General features: G+C 42.5%; 1 protein-coding gene across 13 annotated transcripts in view; it reads right to left on the bottom strand.

The window, feature by feature from the left end:
- Positions 1-25,713, bottom strand: part of nectin1b (nectin cell adhesion molecule 1b) — a 172,645-nt gene extending 146,932 nt beyond the window's left edge. For 12 of the 13 annotated variants that reach the window (XR_015124736.1, XM_086262186.1, XM_086262192.1 and 9 more), the window contains exon 1: positions 24,841-25,713. Coding sequence is in view for 11 of the 13 variants with exons in the window: in XM_086262186.1 (XP_086118312.1) it covers positions 24,841-24,892 (52 nt within the window). In the remaining 2 variants the exon portion in view is untranslated. Of the gene's footprint in view, positions 1-13,475; positions 13,884-24,840 lie in introns of those variants that run through there. The other variant, XM_086262188.1, reaches the window with a different exon arrangement.
- Positions 25,714-26,555: the final 842 nt, after the last annotated feature.

Below are 26,555 nucleotides of genomic sequence, written 5' to 3'. Positions count from 1 at the left end.
GATCCTGCTACCCATCCTTGAAATGCCTTTAATTCAAAATATAACACCCTACCTTTTAATGTTAGTTTTTGTTGGTTCTCCTCTTAAATTTCCACAGGCTTTTCACATAAATTCAAATAAAAATTGTCAGATCAGACCTTTGTTCAAGGTGTGTGGGAAGGCGAACCTCAAAGGCACATAGATAAACCTTTCATTCCTGGTTTTTGTTTACCTCGGAGGTGATTTTAAAAGGGTACAATTCATTATTCAAACTGTATTTGCAGACTAGAGTCGGAGCTGAACTTGGTTTTGGAGAACTTCTTTGTGTTCACGTTAAATAAACCAGGTATTTGTCATTCGCGTTCTCAATACAGAGTTCCTCCACAATAGGACAAACAAGACAAATGTCAGACTGTTTACTCTGTGATACAGTACATAAACTCCCAATTGACCTCTTTACCATTTTCTTTCACAATAATACAGCTGGTCTTCAATTATGTAACAGCAAGCTTTCTTTTAAATCTATTCACACTGTGGTCATCTTTATAGCCATCCATACTTAAGCCGTCCTCCTGCTGTGGTCTTTATGATTATTTATTTTGATCGTGTGGCAGTTGTGCTTTAAGATGTCTAAATGATCTTTTGTTTTTTTCCAGAACATATCAAGGAACTCTATATTTACTGTGGATATCTCAGTAAAAGTGCAATGACTGCAAGTCAAAATTCGACAGTCACACAGACCTGTGTCTAGCTCCCTAGAGTTGTTTTCAAGTATGTGATCCATTAAATTATTCTACTGGAAATTTTTGTTGTTGGTTTGTTTTTTTGGCACATTTTTTAGGCCAGCGGTCCCCAACCCCCGGGCCTTGGACCGGTACATGAGAGTTGAGGCTCTCACTGTAACACAGTAAGGGGAATTGTTGAAAAGAATATATCAATGGGCCAATAGGCTCGACTATAGGAGCACAGGGGTGTATTCAAATGAGACACAGAGACAAGAATGTAACTCAAAAGAACCAGCCAACTTTAGTGACATAAACCATAAGGTTGACAAGCACAGGTTAAAGACACTTTACAATGGTAGAAAGGAAACTTACAAAAATTAAAAGAAAAGTAAAACACAAACTACTAAAGCAATGACTTGGCCAAGTGTTATTTTTGGTTTTCAATGTCCGGGTTTCAATGCTCGGGTGCACCCTAGTAACCTGACTCCTTAACTCTTATAGAAACAGATTACACAAATCCAATGTACATTCAAATGAAAATCTCACACTCTTTTCACATGTGGAGAATGCTCTACACAACAGCTCATTATTTAAAGTCCCAAATAAAAAATGTCCAAGGGGTAAAGTCCAAAAAATTCCCAGGGTGTGAAAGAGAATAGGGATGAAAGAATGTCAGTCAGTGGTCTTATGTATAACCAGCTGTGCGTGAAAGTGTGAGTGATACAGTCCTACCACACCGCAAGGTGCAGCAGATCATCAAGTGGAAAAGAAGCGAATCTCAGTCTCTCTAAGTCCAGGTGGGAAGGCTCGCCATCTATTTCACTGGAGGAATCCACCTCAGGAACAATTCAGCATACAAAAAAAACCTGACCGATCTCAGCGCATCACGGCCGAAGACAATGGCATAGTGTCTCTCGGTCGGAAAATGCAGGGCTCTTACTTCTGGAAGCAGATTGAGATGAACTTCCAGGCAGTTGATAGCAACCAGAGCTAACAAAGGCTAACAGTTTAGCTCCACGCGGTACTTTTTAAAGTCACCAGAAAAATGCAGCATTTGCCTGCTTACTCACTGCGGCTACTTCTAACATGAAAGTTAGCTGATAACCAGTGAACTTATGTGCAACACAGTTGGTTGCAACTTATATCTAATACTTTTTTTCCAGCTCAAAAGCTTCAGTCTCTCTTTTCTCCTGCCAGCACGCGACTACCTCCACACATAGCAGCAAACACAGAGCACGTAGGTGGGACATACAGCGGCAGACTGCTCTCCCATTGGTCAAAACATACTGGGACCTGTGCATTTCGATTGGTTGGGCAGGCTGTCCATCTCTCCTCATATCAGTCCTTAAAGTGGTACCCTCATTGTATGTGGGTTACACCCTCCCCTCTTGATGGTATGCCCGTCCCTGGGCATCTGCAGGGTGGCACTGAGTTACACTGCTTTGACCTTTCCAACATAATTACTAGTTGGATCTTCAAATCCATTTAAAGAGCTAGTCAATGCCTCACTTAGGCCTTGAAAAAGAGAATTCACCACCGTTATCAGAGGATTCCCAAGTGTCACATAATGCAGTCTCTTGGGCTTTGCTTGCAATCTGTTAGAACGACGAAGAGATGGCTCAGTATCTTGAAGTCCATTATTCTGGATCATCACAGGTTCAGGCTGTTCAGTAACAGGTCTGTTCACATCACTTAATCCTTCTTCACATGCTGCATCAGAGCTCATCCCATCATCTTGAGGAGCTTCCTCAGACTGCTGCAATTCTGAACTTTGAGGAAGTCCTTTGGCTGAGTCAAGCCCATGCAGTATGTTTGCTTCAGGTGAGTTGTCACGTTCAGGTGAGTTGTCACGGTCAGGTGAGTTGCCATGGTCAGGTACATCCTGAATCATTCCTTCACCTTCCTCTACAAGGGATTCAGTGGCAGGAGGATCAGGTGGAAGTGAAACTGTAGGCACCTCTGGTTCTGCTGATCTTCTGACCACACAAGGAGGTTTACTCAACTTGTGAGTTTCATGTACTGGGACATATACGTCGGACTTTGATGTAATGAGAGGGCGAAATGTCCAATCAGATACATCATCCATATCAGAGGGAATTTCATCTTCCCCCTCGACAACAGAACACTGCCTTGTTCTGGGTCTCCTGTTTGGATGGGTTTTGACTGTCTCGGGTTCTGCAGCTGCTGACAGAAATCCACATGGGAGAAGCAAGTCACGATGTAGAGTCCGCACAGGTCCATCTTTACCCTCAGGTTTAACTGTGTAGACCGGCATTTCTCCAGCTCGCTTAAGGACAATGTAAACATCCGTTTCCCACTTATCTGCCAGCTTATGTTTTCCACGCAGCTTCACATTTCGTACAAGAACTCTGTCTCCACTCTGCAATGTTGATTCAACCACTCGTCGGTCAAATCTGGCTTTGTTGCGACCTGCATTCTTTTGTGCATTATTGGTGGCAATCCGGTAGCTTTCTTCCAAACGAGATTTTAGGTTACCGACGTACTGGGAATGAGTCTGCTTAGTAGCATTAGTGGGCAACCTAAAGATTAAGTCAATGGGCAGTCTTGGTTGCCTCCCAAACATCAATTCATAGGGGGAAAATCCAGTCACGTCACTCTTCGTACAATTATAAGCATGTACCAGAGACTTGACGAAGTCTCTCCAGTGGAGTTTATCTGACCGATCCAGTGTCCCAAGCATCTGGAGAAGAGTGCGGTTGAATCTCTCAACCGGATTCCCTCTAGGGTGGTAGGGGGTTGTACGCACTTTCTTCATGCCAGTAAGTTCACAGAGTTCCTTGATGGTCTTTGATTCAAAGTCAGGACCCTGATCACTAAGAAGCTTTTCGGGAAAACCATAATGGACAATGAAGTTGTCCCAGAGACACTTTGCTACAGTCTGTGCTCGTTGATTTGGAGTTGGCACTGCCACAGCATACTTTGTGAAATGGTCAGTTATGACCAATACATCTTTCGTGTTTGAGCGATCTGGCTCTATTGATAAAAAGTCCATGCACACTAGTTCGAGAGGTCTGCAGGTCTTAATGTTTATCAATGGAGCAGCTTTCTCTGGAGGCGTTTTTCGACGAATACATCGCTCACAAGATTTGACCATTTTTTCTATGGTCATGTGCATTTTCGGCCAATAAAATCTGGCCCTTGCCAAGTCTACTGTTCGTTCGACTCCAAGATGGCCCATATCATGATGAAGGCTTGTAAGTGCTGTGGCTCTTAGCTCCTCAGGGAGCACAAGCTGATATGAGGTGTTGGGACCATCTTGCCGCTTACGGTAGAGCACTCCGTTCTGTATTTCAAGCCGATTTAACTCTCTGAGTAACAGGGGGAGTTCTGGTAGCTCTAACCTAAGGCTGGGAGGTGGAGTTTCGCCAGTCTCCAAGAGTACAATCACTGCATTGATAGCAGGGTCCAATGTCTGCTTTTGCCTCAACTCCTCCTCAGAAATTGAGTGGGCAATGGGAAGCCCATCCACTTGCTCCTGTTGGAAGCAGTCAGGAATAGCTGTGGACTGGTGAGTGAGGGATTCAACTAAGGTCAACCCAGAAGTGGTGGATCCAACATTAGCTACGGCTGAGGTGACCATATGGCGCTCACAAATAGCCTGAATTACATCCAAGGGAACAGTCTCTGGACTCTCAGGGTTGCTCAGATGGTACAGTGTGAACTGCCGGATTCTCTCACTCTCCTTCTTAGATGCATAATCATCCTCTGGTGGACTGTGAGGACGACGCGAGAGCGCATCAGCATCCATATTTTGTTTTCCCGCTCTGTACTGAAGACTAAATGAATAGGTGGAAAGACTGGACAGCCACCTATACCCTGTTGCATCAAGCTTTGCAGAGGTCAAGATGTATGTAAGAGGGTTGCTGTCAGTCACTACTACAAAGTCTGTACCATATAGGTAGTCAGAGAATTTTTCCGTGACTGCCCACTTAAGGGCCAAAAACTCCAGCTTATGGGCTGGGTACTTTCTCTCACTCTTTGAAAGACCACGACTTGCAAAAGCTATGACCCTGGACTGTCCATCTTGTACCTGATATAAGGCAGCACCAAGGCCAATGGTACTGGCGTCCGTATGTAAAACATATGGAAGCTGGGGGTCTGCAAATCCCAAGATTGGAGCGGAGGTTAGCTTTGCTATTATTTGGTCAAAGGCCTCCTGACATTGAGGTGTCCAACGCTGACCAAAGGGTTCCTTTGGGTTGCGATACTCTGAATTTGCGTGTGTCCTTGGCTTGTTGTTCCGCTTCCTAATTGGTGGGTAGCCCGAGGTTAGTTCGTTAAGTGGTCTGACAATGACAGAGTACCCCTGAATAAACCTTCGATAATATCCAGCAAATCCTAAAAAGGACTGAAGTTCCTTAAGATTTGTGGGGATAGGCCAGGTCTTTAAGGCCTCAACTTTGTCAGGGTCAGTCTCTACTCCTCTTGCGGAAACAATGTGACCAAGGTATTTTACCGAGGTCTGAAAGAATTTGCACTTTTCTGGTGCCAGTTTCAAGCCATATGACATCAGTCGTTGCAGGACATGTTTCAAACGCTGTTCATGTTCCTCCAGGGATGATGAGAAGACAATCAGGTCATCAATGAACACCAGAACCTCTTTGAGATTCATATCTCCTACACACTTCTCCATCAATCTCTGGAACGTCGAAGGCGCATTTGTGATCCCCTGGGGCATCCTATTAAATTCCCAAAATCCAAGTGGGCAAACAAATGCGGTCTTATTCTTGTCCGCTTCCTCCATCTCGACCTGGTAGTATCCGGACTTGAGGTCTAGGACCGAAAACCACTTAGAACCTGCAAGAGCACTGAATGCATCTTCCAATTTTGGAAGGGCATAAGCGTCTTTGATGGTCTGCAGGTTCAGCTTTCTGTAGTCTACACACAGACGAACAGAGCCATTCTTTTTACGAACGACAACAATGGGGGAAGCAAACGGGGACTCAGATTCTCGTATAACACCAGAATCAAGGAGTTCCTGTAGATGTTGTCTCACAGCATCCACATCATTGGGGTGTATGGGACGTGCTCTCTGTTTAAAGGGTGTCGCATCACTGAGTTTGATATGGTGTTTGACTTTGTCAGTGTGTCCAAAGTCCAATTCGTTCTGAGAGAAGACATTTGGCATGTCGTTTAACATGTTTGTAACTCGCTCCTTCCATTCAGTGGGTAAGGGCGAATCTCCAAAATCAAAGCTCAGTTCTGAGGAAGACTTAGCTTGAAATTTAGAGCAGTCTGGTTCTCTGACAGTTTGCTCTTTGTGTAGCACTTGCAAGATAGCATTAACATCTGCCAAAGGTGTTTTGGGGGGTATGACAATGTCATGGTTGGTTTCATTTCTCACTACGACAGGGAGAAGACACTGACGTTTGCGTGGTAAAGTGACTGCAATTGCTGAAACTAGCAAGCCATTTGGTAGTGAAGAGGCTGAAGGATGTTCAAGGACAACATCTCTTTGCATGTTCACGGGATTTACATTGACAGAGGCCTCCAGGACAACAGTCTGTCCTGCAGGAACGACTGCAGGCATCTTACCTGTCAGTTTTGCACAACCAAGGCTACCAGAGTTAAAGTTTCTTTGTCGCATCTCAAGTATTTGGAGAACTGCTTGATACCCATTAAACAAAGGCTGAAAGGGTGAAAGCTTCTGGTAATTAGCATAGAGGGCATCAAGGGTGTTTGTGCCTATGAGTACCTGCTCATGGGCTGTAGAGCGGAGATGGGGGATAACCAAGGCCAGAGTGTGAACATCAATATCAGAGCCTACAAACTCTTTAGGAAAGGTGATGGTAAGCTCAACATATCCTAAGTAAGGGACAGACTGGCCATTGGCACCCTCCACTTCAAGCAACTCATTTAAGGGATGAATGGTCAGATCTGCAAGATGTTCTTCATAAAAAGACTGGGGTACAGTTGTGACTTGTGAACCCGTGTCCAAAAGACAGTTTGTGTCTCTTCCTGCAATAGTTACTTGAGCTGTGGTCTTAGTTCCTACAAGGCCATGTGGAAATTTTGATCCTTCCACTTTAACGTTTTTAATGGCAGGTTTCAGGATTTTGGGACTGACATTGCAAGACTCCACTCCCATATGTCCCTCTATGGGAGTAGGCTTCAGTTTAAATGTGCCTCACTTCGAGAAGCATTAGAGGCTTCCCAAGCAGTCTGTTTTTCTTTCAGCTGTCTTTTCTTAGCTGCTACAAGGGAAGGGTTTGGCGCTTTATCACAAACTGAGACGACATGGCCATCCTCCCCACACTGGAAACAGTACCATGGACGTGGTCTACTGTTAGCTTTAAATGTGGAGGGATGCTGACTGGCCACTTTTGGTTTCACACCGTGGGTGTCAGGTGTGACGGACCTCGCTTTTTGCTGCTTAGGTTGTTTCGTCTTATGATTCTCAGATACAAGACTGTTAAGCTGAATGCTGAGGTCAGCAACTTGTTGCTTTAGCGTCTCAAGATCAGATTTGTCCACCAGATTATTGGTGGTGTGTGCGAGTTGCACGTGTGACGTGGCGTGCTGCTTTCTAGAGTTTTGGGCAGACTTAGCATGACTAAAATGCTGCCTCATGCGGCTCAGTTTTGCAGCCTGTTTATCTTCTTCTGTCCTAAGAAGAAGCAGCAGCTCTGCAAAGGAAGGTGGGTTTTCTTTTTTTTGTTCTAGCTGAAGATCGATTATTAGTGCATTCTCCCAACAACCTCGAATGAACTGCTTTAAGAGCTGTTGGTTAAAATCATGAGCGGACACACCACCACGTCTCATGGCTCTACTTAATGCAGTGTGCAGCCTCTGCAGGAAAACAGAAGCTCTCTCTCCATCATTTTGAAATGTGCTCATGAACCTAGCATGCAGCTCATCACCATCTTCGACTGTTCCGTAGGCAGAGTCAAGCAACTCAAGATAGGCAGAGGGTCTAGACTGTGGACTCAGATGTTTAATCATCTCGGAAGCAGGAGGAAGCAGACTGTCAAGTATACGATGTGTGCAGTGCAGATCAGACACAGAAGGATCTCTAATAAGGATTTCAACACTAGCTCGCCACGTATCATAATCTGCCTCATGGCTAGGACGTGGGCTCTTGCCCGAATAAGCCCTGAGTCTACCAGATGATGCGAACTGGGGTGAGCTCTCATTGCTGCGCACTACATGCTCAACAACTACTCGCTGAACAGCAGTTGGATTAACATCAATTATGGGGCTAGAAGCGGCCCCAGAAGAAGCTGGAAGAGTCTGTGAGGGGCTGAAATCAGTCAGGTTTTCACTGAAATTGGGAGAGGTAAGAGATTTACTTGCGTTATTTGGTGATGTCAAAACTGTGGAGTCTAGAGGTACACCTGATTGAGGGTCCTCAGAAAATGAAACGTCTCCCTTGCTGGTTAAGTCTTTCTGTGGAAGTGGGCTCTGTACAGTTGAGGATTCTGGACCAGTTTGAGATGACTGGGAAATAGCACTTCCTGCTGATGAAACCAGATTTTTAAGTTCTTCCTTTAACATCTCCTCTAATGAATTTCCACTCAGTTTGGCAATTTCACGGAGCTGTTCCATGTACATTTTAGTGGCTTTGTTTCTGGCATCAAGGGAGTAAACACTTCCTAAGGCCTTTAACTCATACACGATGCCTGCTTGGGTTGTACTTGGAAGCCGCAGAGGTAACAGTGGCTCCAATGTGTGCATGGCAGTCTCATGTGTAAACTCGATGATCATGTGCTTATGGTAATCTGACTCAGGATCGTCTAGACGAAAGTAACGGTTGATGGAACCATATTTTTGGAGGAAAGTGGACACTTCCTCATCAGTCTCTGATCCTGTGATCCCACTAACAACTACAGAATTGGGAATTCTGACGGATTCACTTAGCACAACATCCATTTTCTCTCTAGAAGTTATAGCTCAGATTAAGCACTTTTAAACACCACACACAAATTGTCTAGCACTTAAACACACACAACCATGCTCCTGGCTGGCTCGCCAAAGCTCTCACTGTAACACAGTAAGGGGAATTGTTGAAAAGAATATATCAATGGGCCAATAGGCTCGACTATAGGAGCACAGGGGTGTATTCAAATGAGACACAGAGACAAGAATGTAACTCAAAAGAACCAGCCAACTTTAGTGACATAAACCATAAGGTTGACAAGCACAGGTTAAAGACACTTTACAATGGTAGAAAGGAAACTTACAAAAATTAAAAGAAAAGTAAAACACAAACTACTAAAGCAATGACTTGGCCAAGTGTTATTTTTGGTTTTCAATGTCCGGGTTTCAATGCTCGGGTGCACCCTAGTAACCTGACTCCTTAACTCTTATAGAAACAGATTACACAAATCCAATGTACATTCAAATGAAAATCTCACACTCTTTTCACATGTGGAGAATGCTCTACACAACAGCTCATTATTTAAAGTCCCAAATAAAAAATGTCCAAGGGGTAAAGTCCAAAAAATTCCCAGGGTGTGAAAGAGAATAGGGATGAAAGAATGTCAGTCAGTGGTCTTATGTATAACCAGCTGTGCGTGAAAGTGTGAGTGATACAGTCCTACCACACCGCAAGGTGCAGCAGATCATCAAGTGGAAAAGAAGCGAATCTCAGTCTCTCTAAGTCCAGGTGGGAAGGCTCGCCATCTATTTCACTGGAGGAATCCACCTCAGGAACAATTCAGCATACAAAAAAAACCTGACCGATCTCAGCGCATCACGGCCGAAGACAATGGCATAGTGTCTCTCGGTCGGAAAATGCAGGGCTCTTACTTCTGGAAGCAGATTGAGATGAACTTCCAGGCAGTTGATAGCAACCAGAGCTAACAAAGGCTAACAGTTTAGCTCCACGCGGTACTTTTTAAAGTCACCAGAAAAATGCAGCATTTGCCTGCTTACTCACTGCGGCTACTTCTAACATGAAAGTTAGCTGATAACCAGTGAACTTATGTGCAACACAGTTGGTTGCAACTTATATCTAATACTTTTTTTCCAGCTCAAAAGCTTCAGTCTCTCTTTTCTCCTGCCAGCACGCGACTACCTCCACACATAGCAGCAAACACAGAGCACGTAGGTGGGACATACAGCGGCAGACTGCTCTCCCATTGGTCAAAACATACTGGGACCTGTGCATTTCGATTGGTTGGGCAGGCTGTCCATCTCTCCTCATATCAGTCCTTAAAGTGGTACCCTCATTGTATGTGGGTTACACTCGGGTGTGAAATCTATGGTTTTCAGGGTTTTTATTGGTTTTCAGCGTTATTTTGTTATCGTTTTTATCGTTAACTCGGTTTTCATGGGTCTTTTCACGTGTGTTATGAATAGATCTTCTATTTTTCGGTACCGGTACTAGTTTTATTTTGTTGTATTTATCCGCGACACCTTAAAGGCCGGTCCGTGAAAATAATGTCGGGCATAAACCGGTCCGTGGCGCAAAAAAGGTTGGGGACCGCTGTTTTAGGCTACATTTGCAGGATCTCACTGTTTATTCGTGGAAGAAAACAGGCTTCTTTATCCTGATGTGTGTCTGCTACAAGTTCAAAAAAGTTCAATTATTCAATAAAATCACATAAAACTGAATAGTTTACGAGTGACAAAACAATGTCTTGATGTACTGTAGTTTTATCGAGTTGTGGTAGTGTATTTTCACATAGTAATGAGTCTCTAGCTGTTGGCCTCTGAACTCCAAGTGTGAAAAACTGTTCTGGATGTCAAGATTCCCCTGACACTCATTCAACGATGATCAATGTCCCATCCTCCATCCTCTGACCTGCCCTCACACATCAGCTTCAGTCCAGCACGAGTAAATACAGTGAGTGGCTTAATGCACTTTACTCTCCAGGGATCCCGCAGACCAAAATGGCATCAGGAGGGTAAAAAAAATAAATAAATATTTTAGTGGTGGAAGAATGGAGTGTATTCTTCTAAACAGTGAACAGCCTTTCTTTCTCCTGCTGCTCATAAAGAATGTTCTTGTTCGCAAGCATTCGAACATACACAATATTGGACACAGGTGCAGAAGAGAATCTGGAGTCAGGTGATGCTTTAAACTAGTGCTAAAGCTCAGGTGAAATAAGGAAGAAGGTGTCTCTCTTTAAACAAAACAAAAGCCAACAGTTGCATTTGAGGACGACTTTTTGAGCGTAGCCATCAAAGAAAAATGACTTCAGCTAACCAGGTCTATCAACTGTGCTATACCATGACACAATCCTTCAGAAAGACAGTTTATTTCCCATCACTGCACCAGTTTATGTCAAGTTATAAATGTGCTGCTCCTTTGGCAATGACATGAAGGACGAACAAAACAACTTTCAACTCAGCTTAAGGGGCATTTGCTGGCAAGACCGGTTGGATGAAATTTTTCTTGGTCACTCTTTCACAGCAAAACATCATACGATTTGATTAATCTCTCCAAGCACATAATCTAGTGTGATGCCCACAGAGTGCAGCAGTTCTCACCCAACCTCTGCACAGCAGCAGCTGGATAAGCTGTGATAGGATGAAGGGCATTGTAGAATATACAACACATCCAGCACTCAACATCATGACCTTGACTGGAGAGCAGGCTGACAGACGGTCTCTATCTTTTCACACTGCTGAAAAGGACCCGGTCCAATTACAGGCCCTGGGTACATTGTCTTGTTAGCTTCAGCTCTGACTGTACATTTGGGCAGCTCAGAGATCAAGCGCTCACTGGAGTTTAAATTGACAGAGTTACCTTTTCCGCTGTCACAGCCTCCTGTGTTACTCTGTCACTGGCGGGTGATGGAGGAGCAAAATAAGCTCTCTGAGACATCTATGCAGATAGTGACGGCATCAAAGCCGGCATATTCTGACAGCCTTCGTAGGAGGTCTGACTCTTGTTAAGCAATCTAGTAGAAAAGCTCTGGAACTCAGACAACACAATGGAGTAGAAATTCATGGAAGAGGTGCAACTGCCATGATAGTTTAGTCTGTCTGTCATGACATGTTCACTGCATTACTGGTCGCATAAACAACTGCTAAAGCTCCAATACCCTGAAGCAATACCATTACCATAGAACTCTGTAGCCTACTGGCAGTAACAGTAGTGGTGTTGTAGTAATGTGCTGGTTAAATTAAGATGATCAATAAAGTCGACGAAGGCGTTTAACCTCCTAGGACCTGGCGTCCACATATGTGGACATCACATTTTGGGTTATTTAGACCAAAATACTCAATTTTGCTCTACAAGCGCCTGATATCCACTTATGAGGACATTATACTGCTACTGTTCTATCAAAATTTTAAACGAATATCCTCATATGCGGCTCTTATTTTTCTTAAAAACAAAAAATAGGGTAAAAAAAAAAATCTGGTAATTCTTTGTTTTTACATTCATCCGTCCCCAATATGCCCAAATATCAAAGAAAAATTAAAAAGGCATGCTGTGGAAGAGTTCGGGTCTTAGGAGGTTAATGAACATGAGATACAGCTTTTGAAAAGTGACGATTTGCTGCTGTGCTTATTTCCTTATTTTCTTGCACATCTTCTGATTTTTGACTGCTTTTACACAAACATACAGATCAAATAATATGGCCGAAAAAGATAAAAACTTCTCACAGTTACGATAAAAATACTGCTAAATGTGTCAAACTTTGAATGCCTGTAACAGAATCCTGTGGAATAGCTGTGAACTTGAAATTGGTAGTGGCTGCAGCTCAGCGACACAGACAAGACAGGAGCTGCATTTGATCCAAACTCCACCAGATTACTAATGAGGTATTGACCTATGAATGGCACTTTAGAAATGACAGCTACCAATATTGACCTTTAAAAGATAGAGTATAAATAAAGTATGAATAAAGAGTGGTTCCCAAAGCTCAGCACTGATAAGGTGCCAGAGGTCAATACCAAGACTCCATTAGAGATGTTTGAGTAAAACAATCTCTTGGAATACAATGCCACATTTAGCCATTTGGCCCAAATGATCCCGTTGAACAAGCACGGAATATGTGAATGCATTAACAACATGCAAAGCGGGCTTGATGTGAGTACAGCTGGCAGACTGATGGACAAGAGGCAACCTGGCTGTGCAGACCACAGCTCTGAAATATGCCTGAGTGTTAATTGGAAACATAACTGCTTCCTCACTGAAGCGTGTCATTAGAAAGGAAATAAGTAGCAGCAGCAAAATATACAAACTACTCATAAGTATAAAAGAACTCTGCTCGGTATGATTGGAGCCGGCAGATGACACTAAAAACACATCTGACTGTGGCAATGCTGTTATCTTAACACAGACAAATAGCCTTTTGTCTTAAACTGCCCTGGTAGCAAAAAAATGTAATTTGTACTCGTCGGGAAACCTTTTTTTTTGTCCTTGAGCCTCAAAATTAATTTGAAAAAGTTCAGTGTGGTTCCAACTGTAAAACCTTTTTCATGTTGGAATTTCTAGCTTAATCTCGGTGTCATTTTGGACACACTCACTGTGGAATAAACCACCGCAAAGGATGTTTTGAGTTTTTGGCAAACGTTTGGTTGTTTCTTCTCAGGTCTGTAGTGTGGCCTGACCCATGAATACTGATGACAAATGCAGCAATGTAGAAATGAATGTGTGCATTTACGGTTTAGGACACGCACGTGTCGACAGGTGTATTCGCTGGTGCATTGTCCTAAGGGTGAGCAGATGTGGAGAGGTGGGGCCATGGAAGTGCCCATGGCCTCTTCTTATTATGACTCTCTTTTAATTTTTAATGTATTTATAATTCCCAATTGGGAAATATCGTCATCTGCATGTAAACATAAAATATTTACCTGGTCCGCTAGTGCAGCTGGTATTGTTTATCCAAGATTCACGCACAGCGATGGGTCTGGTCGGGGAAATCCTTGGAATGGCAGCTGGTGCGATGCCATCTCATGTCAGTGTCTACTTCCAAATGTAATTAATTCCATGTTCCGAGTAAAATTGTGTCATTCTTGCTCACTGCTACCTTTGGTTTTGGGAAAACTCCTCGGGGAAAAGGACTTTGCAAAGACATGCTTCATCTTTTTCCTTTTTTTTAAAGCACTTGAATTCTGTATCTGATCATACAGGTGTACTATTATAATGTCAATAAGTGCCTCATAATACACTTGTGGTGCCCCTACTACTGTTCAACACCCTACCCCCATTCCCTGACCTCCATTTCCCTGTTGGTCAGTCCACAGTAAATCCGAAAAGCCTCCCAGCATCTCCATGGCGACGGGCCTCAGTCGAGCAGATGGCCTCAGTGTGCCGCGCGGCAATTAAAGAGGGAGTGATGAGCGGGGAAAAGAAAGTGGGTCAGGATCAGGAGGGAGCAGGGCCGGGAACGTGAAGCTGCCTCTGCCTTGGGCTTGCGCGCAGACGTGTGCAGTAGCGCACTCAGCGACGTGCGCACACACATATGAGTGAGTTTATGCATCAGTGCATCCCATCCCGGGTCTTCTCAGCAAAAACAAATATCCACCCCTCACCGGTCACATAACATGAGCAGTGTGAGAATAAAAAGAGGGGTTAGGGATACAGGGAAGTGCAGTTCACAATAAATTGTCCCCCAAATCTGCTGATAAAAACTTCCTCCAGAGATTCCCACAACCTAATCAATAGGATAAACCCTTTAACTGTCAGTGACATACGGAATCACCTCTGTTATTTGGATTATTACAGTTCAACCAAAATTTCACAAAAAGCAGGAATGAAACGCACTCTTTGTGACGTAGGGTAAATCCAATCACTTTCATCCCCTGTCAGCTTTCACTGCATATTGATCAGACTCTTGAAACATGGTCTTCCATTTCATCTACACTTGGACCAACTTGTTATAGCTTCTGACTTGCTCAATCCTTACATTTAGGAAAGCTTTAATTCAACTAATTTAGCAGACAATATGAGCTTTAGCACACTATGGGGCTTTTAATTGAATTTACCGTTTTATGTGTCATAATATTCTTAGAATTATGCCATAAGAAATGTATTTGTTTGAAGTCAGTTTTAATGGAGAACACGAGTTAGTTCTAGGGGGGTTCCCTTGGCTTCCCGCATAGAAACAAAAAAGACCTAATGAGTTGGAAAAAATTGAATGAACTTTTATTTGCACAAGGCTTTTCTTCCAGTGAGCAGCCCCAATGTGCCTAAATAGAACTTGTGCCAAGAACAGTATTTCAAGGCAAACTAGAATCACCCTTGGAACATAGCCTTATTCAGGAACAGCATGACCCACTGCAAACTCCCATCCCCCGCAGGGTGTGCACGTAAATCTCAATTCTCTAGATTCACTTTTTCTCTTTGGGATAAGGCTGTTTTCTCATTAGGGCTGCCACAAACGATTATTTTGATAGTCGACTAGTCACCGATTATTTATGCGATTAGTCGACTAATCAGATCATCATCCACTGGACGTAAAACTACAGCTTATTGCACCAGCAGCATCTGCTCTTATATAACTATCATTAGCTTACAGCTTTAAGCTTTTAAGGTGCTAACTAAAAATAAAGACAAGATGATAGTTTATTCAATTTTAATGAAATTTGCAGATTGTTTCGGTAAAGTTTAATAAACTCCTTGCTATCTAAAATATAACAGGACACCGGAGTATATTCTCCAGCATCTCACACTTCTGATAATCAGCTGTCTGCTTGACGTTTATTCAGCTGTGTAAAAACTATAACTTTAATCTCAGCCAAACCGATTTACTCAGGAACAAATAAAATACAAAAAAAAAAAAAAAAAAAAAAAGCCAAACAACAACATTTTTTATTTATCTAAGTGACTCATATATATTTAACCTGAGTCGCGAAAGACGGCGGTGGGTTTGAAAACAATTTGCCGGGAGTCCGGTGTTCTCACAGCGCTAGTGACCTAGCCCCCGGCTAGCTATCGAGCTAGTGGGTAACAGACGTCTCCGAAAACGTCGGAGCGCTTTTGAAAATATGTGGTGTCCTGATAAACTGAGCCGATATTTGAGGTTTACACAGCTACATTCTCGCCTGAAAATATGTTAAACGTTTATTTTGTGACCCAGAAAGAATAATAAGAGTAATATTAAAACTAACTAGCTACCGCCATTGTTGGAAACTAAGCTGGGCCGCGCTATGAATTCTGGGACACAGCTGCTTCTTCTTCTTCGGGGTTTAACGGCAGCTGGCATCCTTGTACATGCTGTGCTGCCATCTTCTGGTTCAGTCCGTTATTACACTCTTAAATCCTGCTATTATTCCTGCGTCTTTTGCGATCTTACAAAGCTTCAAACGACACGTCGACTATTAAATTAGTCGTCGACGATTTTGATAGTCGACGTAATCGTGACTAGTCGACAAATCGTGGCAGCCCTATTTCTCATGCAAATTTTTTTCTTTGCCATGACTTAGGAAGTGAGGTACAATCCATAAACCCATTCTGCAGAACTATTTGAAACTCAGCAACCTGAAGGGTACGAGTCTGCAGGCTGTAAGAGGGTAGGTATTTTAAGGGTTTTGCTGAGGTATTAAACAACCTCTGTACCGCTGAGTTTCTCATTCAAACATTTGTTCCTCTTTAGCTTCTATTTTCAGTTTCCTAATGCTGACAAAAAAAAGGTACAGAGTGCAAGGAACAATTGCAAGTCCCTTCATCCATCTGAAATAAATATTTACGGTGCTCGTGCTCCGTGTGAACAGAGCATACAACAAAAGTGGGGCAACAAATCTGACTCAGACAAAGGCATGCAAAAGCAGTGTTCATTCTCACTCTTCATCAGTGAGTCTTTGAGCTGTGTGGGTGCAGGGTCACTGAGTGGGTGTTCTTGTGACCACTTACATCTGCATAACTTATAATCATATAGATGTTAGAACTCGTATATTGGACATGCGGGTGGGCGAACGGGAAACCCTTGATCCCCGAGCCTTCTGTTTCTGTGGACTAACATGACATTTGGCATCTTCATGGCTCAATGGACAATTGGTGTGAACTACAAAATGGCCCTGTGTGATGCCTTTACTGGTATCAAAGCCCTCTCCAGATTCCTGACTGGTAAATTCTACTTGCAACGCTGTAGCCAAGTAAGGCGTGTGCTGCCAGAATGGAAGGTCCCATGTGGAGACCTCTGGCAGTGTTGTTCAGCTGCAAGTTAAAGTGAGGGAGAAGGGGAAAAAGAGAAGAGGAAGGAATCCTATACAGAACTGTTCGGAATTAGAAATGATTACCTTCAGGGAAAACAGTAAAAAATAATCTAAATAAAATGTCAATGCCAACTGGTGGTCAAATATGACCTAAATCCTCGTCTAAACTTTAGGAACAGTTTTTGTTTCGTTTCTTCTCTTAGCCAACATAAAGCTTGTGATTTTATTTGCTATATATTCAATAAAAAAGTACATATTTAGAAAAAAAAATTGGAAATTGCAGCTTGTCTCTTTGGATTTTGAATCTATTCCCCGTGTCTGTGTATTTCTCTAAATGCTTTTGCTTCCTTCCACAGTCCAGAGGCATGCTTATTTGATTAATGGGTGAATCTAAACTGGCCATAGGTGTGTTAGCCCTGGATGGGCTGGAGCACTGTCCAGGGTACACAGAAGGCTTACCCATCTGCCGTTCAAAGGTTCTGTTTACGAAGGGCAGCTAATCACAACAAAGTTGGCTTAGAGGGAGGAGACTAAAATGGATTGTTCCAGATAGAGGATGAACTGAGGGGCTGGTCAATGCTCACAAAAGCTGCTCCTAATAAATGTCAGGAAAATAACAAAATAATAGACGGTTCCCTCTTACTGGCATATGACGTACTGTACTTTTAATATAATGAATTTCAGTTACAGGAGTAAACGTAGTTCAAGCACAACACAGCTCACAGCTTTGCTTTTAACGCATACAACTCGAGAGTTTAAATAGGTGCACTGCTGATAAAGACTCAGGCCGTTACAGCTCGAGATAAAGGGATAAACAGAACCCCTTTGCTCGCTCTGGGGTGGGGCGAGTGGTTAGATTACTCACCTACCCACCCGCCCGCTTTTCACACACATTCAAACACCAAATCTACTGATACCACAGTAGCCTGCATTGCCAGCTTAAAAAGAGAGAGGACATACAGGAAGGAAGCGGCGGAGGCCATTTGGCACACCTGACTTTCTGAAAACAATGCAACACTGGAGTGAAATTCAGCCAGGCTTGAAACTGAGGAATCAATAGCAGACTGCATTAGTTGCTTTGGCATAGACCCTGCTAACAAACTGGAAGGATCAATGCCAAACTGCAGGCCATCTACATGTTTATCTTCACTGCTCTCAAAACAAAATTGAACTACGTGCAGAAATATGAAGAATTTCTACCACAAAGTGGACCTCAGTCTTATTAATAATGAGAAGTATTGGAAAATCACACGTCACCTGTGAGGCCATAGGAGAAATAAGAGACACGCACACATATAAGCTATATAAATCCTTCTGAATTGAGCAATAACCTATAAAATTGATCATAACAGGGAACAGCGCAAAAATAAATGAAAGACACTGAGAGAAATATGAGGTGACCTGTTATCAGTCATATTCTGACAGTCTGTCAGCACAGGACTAGGGCACTAAGGAGCTTTACGCCAAGCTGCAGCACATTGGGAGCTTAACTATATGTCAGCGAGAATAAATAAACCTGTGTTTGTATTTTCTATGCAGCCCCCCTTTCTTATAGCACCACCACCACGGTTGCTGGTCCCCCCGCCCCACCCCATTTACAACCACGCTGTTGCTTTGAAGCACAGTCAGCTCCCAGAGAGATATCAGTGCGGAATATTAAATGAGCGAACACCATCACTCATTAAAAAGGGAAACATTTCATGAAACAAACCCCCTTTTGTATCAAGTGCTAACCAAGCCGACTCTCAGCACGCACCGTTCTCAAAGGCAAAGCGAGGAAACAGGAGAGAGAGAAAAGGGGAGAATAAAGATAGAGGGCGGTACACCCAAGTTTGCAGAAAGTAAAAAGAGAAAAATGTAAAGTTCTGGCAGGAGATCAACTCTGAGCCTCGCGAAAGCTTCTGCTGTGTGTCACAATGACGGAAATTCCTCACTATTTTACGAACCTATAAAGACTAGAAACACTGCTAAATATTAGAAATCCTCTATATTTTCATTTGAATGTGCTCTGCAAGCCAATATTCCATTTCAGCCTGACCCCTGGAGGTATTTATCAGCGGATGGCATGTGCAGTGGGTGAGCTGGAAGGCTTGTAATGGGATTGACAGATGTGGTTTTTCAAGGCAGTTTTTAGTCAGACGTTGGAGGCAGCTTGTGCAGACATTCACTGTGTTAAAAGTTGACCTGTCTGAGGTCAAGATTTTCATCCCAATTTGCTTTCAGCGGGATGGAAAACCCATCTATTCAGCCGCAAGTGTTTCAAAAACACAAGACATCTCTAACGACACAAAAAAAAGGGTTTTTTTTTTCCGCCACTATATTTAGCGCTGTGATGTCAACTCCAACCCCAGCCCCAAACCACAACCCCAAATATAGAATTTAGTTTTGTTATTAATTTTTCTGTGAGAACAAATAAAAAAGAAATCCATATTTTGATAGAATAGGGTCAGGCTTACTGTTCATCGCTGATGGTGACTTTAACCTTACAAGTTAAGGTAGGAAACTGTCACTGTGGCAAGTGAAAAATGTACAAAAAACACCACATTACACTTAAGATAAATAGAGAAATACAATTTTAGTATTTATTAGTGACATTATTAAGTCGAGGCAAAAAAAAAAACAAAAAACAACATCATCAGAACGCCACCGTTTCCAGGGAAGAACTTGTAGCTAATATTTAATTTATAGCCTCCACTTGTCTAATGTGTCAGCCAACTGATATGTCGGTTTGACCCAAGACAGTAAGAGGCAGAGCTGCAGGCCAGCTCTTGTCAACAGAGCGCACAAGTCAGCACAAAATTCAACTGAGTGGAACAGCAGAAGACATGGCAACAGTATCAACTACTCCATCAACTTTTAAAACGAGTCCAGCTGGTGTAATTCACAAAGCAGGCTTGTGAGTAAAATACAAAAGTGTCTGGCTTACAGAGCTGGACAATATGAGCTCACAGCCAATGAAACAAAACCTAAAAGCTGATCAAGTCAAGTGGGTAACAGAACAGACTGTGTGCACTGTGACACTGTCTGTGCGTCCACCTGTAGCATTCTAATCATGTGTAAATTTGGGAACCTCTAAGCATCAGTTTTCCGCTTTTTTCTTCAAACTCAGCAGGTTGTTCACTGACTGGTTTCCAGTAGTACTCTGCACCCTAATGGAGGCACACCACCAGCCCAGCTGCCTGTTGTAAATTGACTTTTTCAGGCAGTCACACTGGGGGGGCTGGGAGCTGTGCTGATCAGATCTGCTTTATTTACAAGTATACGGCCTTAGTAAAAAGATCAGGAATTATCCACACTCTCAATCCCTGATCAGCCCATGACTAAATGCTCTAGTTGTAAACCCAGTTGCAATGAGCAATGAATGGTACTTCCATATGGCATCTTCTTTAAAACCAATGAAGCAGAAAATACAAGAAAGGAAAAAGAAAAACAAACAAAAAAGACCCGTTAAAAGGCTGCACTCCCTTCACAACAACTTTGAAAAACAGAAATGGATGCAGATCCTGTAGAGAAATAAATACAATTTTCTTTAAAAAAAAAAAAAAAAAAGACAGATTACAGGTAGTAACTATAGTAACAGAGCACTAAAGGGAAAAAACGGTTCAGAGAAACTCTACAAGCTATTGGCAAGCCAAGACGGTGTCTCATGAAAACAGCACAGACTGTCAGAATCCTTCCAGCATGTGAGATTATTTACTTTTTCGTCTGTGAAGATTTACATCTAGTCAGCAACCATAATAAGCCTATCCTAAGATGCTGCAACAGCAATCTGACAAAGAGTAAAGAAAACATGGAACAAGTATAGTTAGTCAATTCTCATTCTCAAGATCAGAACTGGAGTTTAACCATTTAATCCCTTGACAAGGTTCGGCTAAACAGAAAGAAAACGACTGAACAGATTAATGCCAAATCAGAAAAGCTGAGGGCTAGATTTGATCCTTTTTATTGATTTCCCTTTCCTTCACTTTGCTGATACTGCGATCCGACTTGAAACAGAGAAGCATTTCAATGATTTAAAGCATAAAATTGCAGCTGCAGCTTGCTGATAAATGTGTTTTCCATCCTGTTTCTATATGGTGACTGTCTGGTGTTAAGACAGCAAAGGATGCAGAGAGGACACCTGACAGACACTATACACCAAAATAAAGACCAAATAAAACATTATATATGATACTGAACTGCATGTTCTTACAAAACAGGCTATCTGGTAACTTTAAACTGCTGTTTTCTGGGACAAACGCTACTTGTGATATTTGAATAAACGTCTCCTAAAATAGCTTCATTCAGTGACTGGAGCGCAGCTCCAAACTATTTCTTTATCAGAGAAACATGCAAAAGACTGTAACGTCCTAACTTGGGGCCCTGAAACATAACTACAATCCTATATGTACACTATTAACTCCAAACAATTGGAAAGATGAACTTAATTTAACATTCATTCAGTCTTTAATAGTATTTGTGCAGTCATCCGCATGCAAGGAACACTCTATTTTGCCATAACCTTTCCATTATTTAGGTTCAGTGCTTATCATCATGTTTTATTCATCAGTTTTGTGACACGCAGACTCTATGTGAAGACCACAGGGGCTGGAAATGTGCATCATGAACTAACAAAGAAAAGAGAAAATGTGCCTCTTGTCCTCGGCAGAGGTGTATAGAGCAATACTTTGAAAAAACAAAGAAATATCACTTGTTTGAGAGTACCTCCTGAAATTAATGAAGGGCCATTCAATTTCCATAATGACAGCAGACACACAAAAAGAATCTACCCTTTACAGGGACATTTCATGCAGTGATTTGAGAAGGATTTGCTAAGGAGATGACAGCACAACCCCAATGAGCTAAACACAGTGAGATGAAGTTTGAGTGGCCAAGTGCCTCCATTAGTTCTTCTGGCAAAAGCAAAGCTTAATCTCCTGTCAGCTCCCCTCAAGCTACTCTCCCAGGACTCAGAGTGCTCTCACCCATCCATCACCTCAGCGGGGACCAACGGGAGACTCCCCAAAGGAGCGAGGATCAAAGCAATTTGCATCCACACCGAAACCATCAAGGCCCAACAATCCCACAGTGACACTCTCCATTTCATTATATCACAACTGTCACCCAAATGAAATGCAAAATGTCATGGAGCGGCAATTACAGTTTTCTTCAAAAGAGCATTTTAACTTAGTTAAAAGCTAAAATGCTAATTACAATGTTCCAAAGGCTAGCCTGTATACCTACCTCCCATGTCATAAAAAAGGAATTATCCACATGGCTGTTTCAACACTCAACATCAAGCAAAGACTTCAAATCCGTTTATGAATTTGTCTGAAATGTTCCCTCGACCTCCTGACTCCCCAATCAATCAATCAATCCAACTGAAGTGCATGACATTTCCAAACAAAAGTAGATTTTCAGTGTACTTCAAATGAGTCAAATACAAGCTGCTGCAGCAGCACAGCACATTGCCGTTCGTCACAAGTCAAAATGAAGTCTTGTGTGTTAGGCTTTGATGATGAGCTTGCACATAGAAACCAGGTAGTTAGCTGCTCGACTAATCTGTGATGGATGAAACAAGAAAGCCATATATCAAGAAAAAAAAAAAAGGGCAACATTGAGACTTATTCACATGTCTCATGGGACATTATGTGAGAATCTAATCAACAACTAAGCACAGTTAAAGGTCACGGACGCAAGACGGTGCAGCTGTGTAGTGCCATCACAAGAGTAGCTTATGACTGAACACTGTAGACAAACACGGAGAAGAGAGCTGAACAACAGGGGTCTGCAGCAGAATGATTTTAGCTTTCATGCTGCCAAGTTATTACAAAGATTATAATTCACAGCCACATAATTTCCAATCCTGAATAATAGCACATTCAAACTTGACACTCGTCCACCATTCATAGTTCATTTCCCAAACGTTAAATCCAACTAAGATGAGGAATTAGAGCTCCGAAATCCCCTTATCCCACCACTCAGAGTGATATCTATATGGGTTCCTACTGCACCGGGGCCAAAAGAATGGAGACAAGCCATAAACAACCACCTGGTTGATAACTGTATTCACACTCAATTAAATATCAGTCTGGAATACAGGAGAGACTGAGTGCTAATATACGAACACAGGAACAGAGCTGCTGTTATTATGCGCAGATCCATTATTCTCAATCTTCCTTTTATTTGATAATCTATTTGGCGAGCGTCTCAGAATATTTCTGTGTTTATGAATTTGGCACTGCTGGGTTTTCCACAAATGGTTATTACCAAGCACAAATGGTTTTCCCTCGTGGATAGCTGCAACATGGGTTGCTGTGACTTGCATTTGTTAGGGCCTTTCCCACTTGTTTGTGCTTTAGTAATGAGGAAAGAGTCTGGAACATGTTGTATATCAATTAGACCATCAAAGCTGGTGGGCATTTATGGCAACGCCCTTTAACCTCAGGGTGAAGGAGCAAATCTTTGTTTTTGTCAAAAGAAATGGGTCCAAACAGATGCTGAAACACGAACTTTCAAAGCTGTTCTCTTCATGAAGATGTCGAAACACATTAATAATGTATTCACTTTGTTTTTAAATCAATTACAGCAATAAAAAAAGAGATAGGAGCAAAGCATTTTCATACATTTCTGATTACGCTTAGAAAACGTTTCTTGCTTTGCTCAAATAAGACATTTCCAGGACGCTTTAGGTGCACTTTTTGAGACATTTTTCCACTCCCTCCATTGAACAGCTTCAAAAGATTTCTACCGTGAATCCCAAGGGAACCAGTTAATCCTGATCTTCTCCACAAGCAAAGGGATCATCTCAATATAAATCAGACAGGGCTTTTGATCAAAGTATTCAATCAGTCTTAAATGCATGGAGCCACACGGAGCCTCACTGCGAACAAGGTCAACATCTTGGTTGTTCTCAAGCTCAAAGGAGTTGAAGAAAACAGGATGTGCCAGAATATTTCTCTAGTAAAGACTTATTAAGAGCTATTAGGCTCAAAGGGGATCACCAAAGTAAGAGCTCCAACATATTACATCGAGTAAACACGTACAACCTGAAGAATGAGGGTATTAGTGCCCATCGAAACTCTGGTGTGACCTTTTTTAGACCACACTTGACTTTCTTCCATTGTTTACTTAAATTGGGGGCCCCTTACAGAGTTTATCAGTCTAGGATGTAAACAGTTTGGTAAATCTTCAGCTAGGCCTTAAAGCCCTCTCTGCATAACTAACCAAAAACATGAACACACATGCACAAATATGCGTTCCAACTAAAAGATTGTTAATAATGACACACCTTAAAAATGAGTCAAATACAGTTCTTAGGTATTTGCTTAATGATCAGCCCCACTTTGGGGAAGCTTTAATGCCAGGGTGATCAATGTCAGAGTATTGCTTCAATTATTCACATATTAATTCGCTCAGCACCACCACCCACTCCAAAACACAAACTCCCAGAAGAATTGGTTTCAGTGTGACAGAGAGTTAAACGTCACCATGAGTCATTCTTCTGAAAATATGATTATTCGACAAGGAAACTACAAAACAAAGCCCCCAATGTGTCATTCGGAGATTAAAATGTGGGAATTAAAATCTATCCTAATTATATTTAATTATTGTAAGTACTAATTATTTATTATTTTAATAAATCAACTAACAGGCAGGCGCAGAGGATAATATGTTTCAATTATCATTCCAGTGCACTCTGTGTCTCTGCACTCTGCCATTACGATGAAATATTGGAAAAACTTAAAGGGCTGCTGGCCTACATGGCTCGCATTTATCGCCATCTGCCTGCTGCCGGGGTAAGTTCATTTTTTGGCAACTAAATAAGTATTCTGCAGCCGTTTTGGATTCAAAGGCAGACACCACTTTCCATTTTTTTTCCTCACTCCTGTCGCACATTTTGTTGCAAAACATAAGCCATGCAGTCTTATCAATCCACACATTCGTGCATTTGTCTAATCAAGTCTGTCATTACGGGAACATCATGCATCTCTCTCACGCACACACACACACACAGAAAGCAGGGAGCTAATGATAAAATAAGGCAGACGATTCACTGCTGAAGTCTATTTCTACGGCTTACCTTGAATGTTCAGCGCCAACAGGAGCGCCCATATCCCCACATACACCGCCATGGCACCTCAACTATCCGGATCTGGTCTGATAACCTGAGAGTAGATGGATAGTGCTCACTCGACACAACACAGACCCCGCATGCAACTTCTGGAAATCCCACTTCGGTCCAAACTAGTCTACCTCCCTTACACAGCAGTAGGAGACTTTCGCAAAACTAGAGGATTGGTGTTGCGCTTCTCCGTGCCAAAGCATCAATTTCTCGTCTGCGGCGATTCCCTGTCTGCCAGAGAGAGTTTGCACTAAGGAGAACCTGGCTTGGTCCCCAAAGCAAGATCCAAGCAGCTGTAGAATTGCTGTTTAGGCGTAGAAGTGCTTTACAAAATAGCAGGCAAGAACAGAAAGGAGCGCTGGGTTCTTATCAAAGAAGCTCTTCCAGTTTAACCATATAGCCTTTGTTGCTCCATCCACCGCAGCGCCTGCTGAACTCTCTCTCTCCCCCCCCCCTCCAGTATTGTGGAACTGAGGTAAAGTGGGCGGGAGGTCCTCGATCGATGCTCTACTGGGAAGTTTCCAACACTTAAGAGTTCCTCCGAGGTAATGTTGTTTCTCTTTCCACTTCCTTTGCAAAACTAGCACAACACCTTGCAGATTAGTGGGAATGGTCCCTGTTTTAGTTCCGTATGTCCCGGTTCTCCCGGTGTGCAGCCACGGCCAGCTTTCAGAAATCAGCACACCAGGCCGGCGAAGTTGTTGCAACTCCAGAAATGGTGGGATGCGCCCCCTTTTCTGGTTCTTTTTTGGATGAAATACAGTGTGGCTTTATCCTGCTGCGCGTACCGCCCCGCTGATCTGCCACCACAGTATGTTGCTGACTATCGCTGACGCTTTGGGAGAGAGATCGGGATCGGATGACGTTGTGCAAGGGAGGAGCTTGGATTGTCCTGCAAAAAGCATCGCCTGGCATACTGCAGCAGGCAAGTAGCTCCTACTCGTGGTGCTCTCAACTTTTTTTGCATGCCATGTGGTCTCATATATGGCACGATTGGAGCAGGCGTTAAAAATGTTCGCAGAGGAGTAAAAAATACAACTGCTGGAGGATAGATCTGTCGAAAAGACTGAGTGGGGATGTGGGAAGACAATGGCACAACCCGTATAAGTATACAAAAGTGGAATAATCCAGTGCACGCACTACTCACATATTGGAATCCCCTTAGGGCCAACGGAGCCACTGAAACTATTGACACTTGGCGAGGCGTCTGACAGGAAAAGAGAAATGAGAATCAAAATAAAATATTTCAGTGAATACATGGCCTACATATTAAAACTATTTCTTAGCTCATAGTATCGAGGGAGCCAGAGAATTCAGTCAGTGAAATTAACAGCCAAATGAATCCTATTTCTGTCTTTGTTATTGTCTGTTTTGCGTGGTCTAGCAGACGGAAACAATCCAGTATCAAAATCAAATTTGATTTATTTCCAGTGGCCAAAGGTGAAGCACATATTTTGAGGCTCATCTCATAAGGCAAAGCCCAATAAGACTTACCCGTCAATTATTACACTTTCAACTTCAAATTAATTAGATAATTGAGAACGTATATTATTTTTACAAGTGGGGAATACCCATGAATCTCCTCAGTGACGCCTACAGAAACCCCAGACCTCAAGTAAACCACAATTTTAAAAAAAAATAAGCTGGGGCAGTGAAAGCTGAATTATGATCCA

This window comes from Aulonocara sp. 'chitande type north' Nkhata Bay, linkage group LG14 (assembly GCF_057382095.1).
Source record: "Aulonocara sp. 'chitande type north' Nkhata Bay isolate Kocher_YH1m ecotype deep benthic linkage group LG14, A_spYH_male_GT1.1, whole genome shotgun sequence".
Classification (NCBI taxonomy): domain Eukaryota; kingdom Metazoa; phylum Chordata; class Actinopteri; order Cichliformes; family Cichlidae; genus Aulonocara; species Aulonocara sp. 'chitande type north' Nkhata Bay.
Note: the sequence above shows the minus strand (reverse complement) of the source record. Positions and strands in the feature narration are given on the sequence as shown.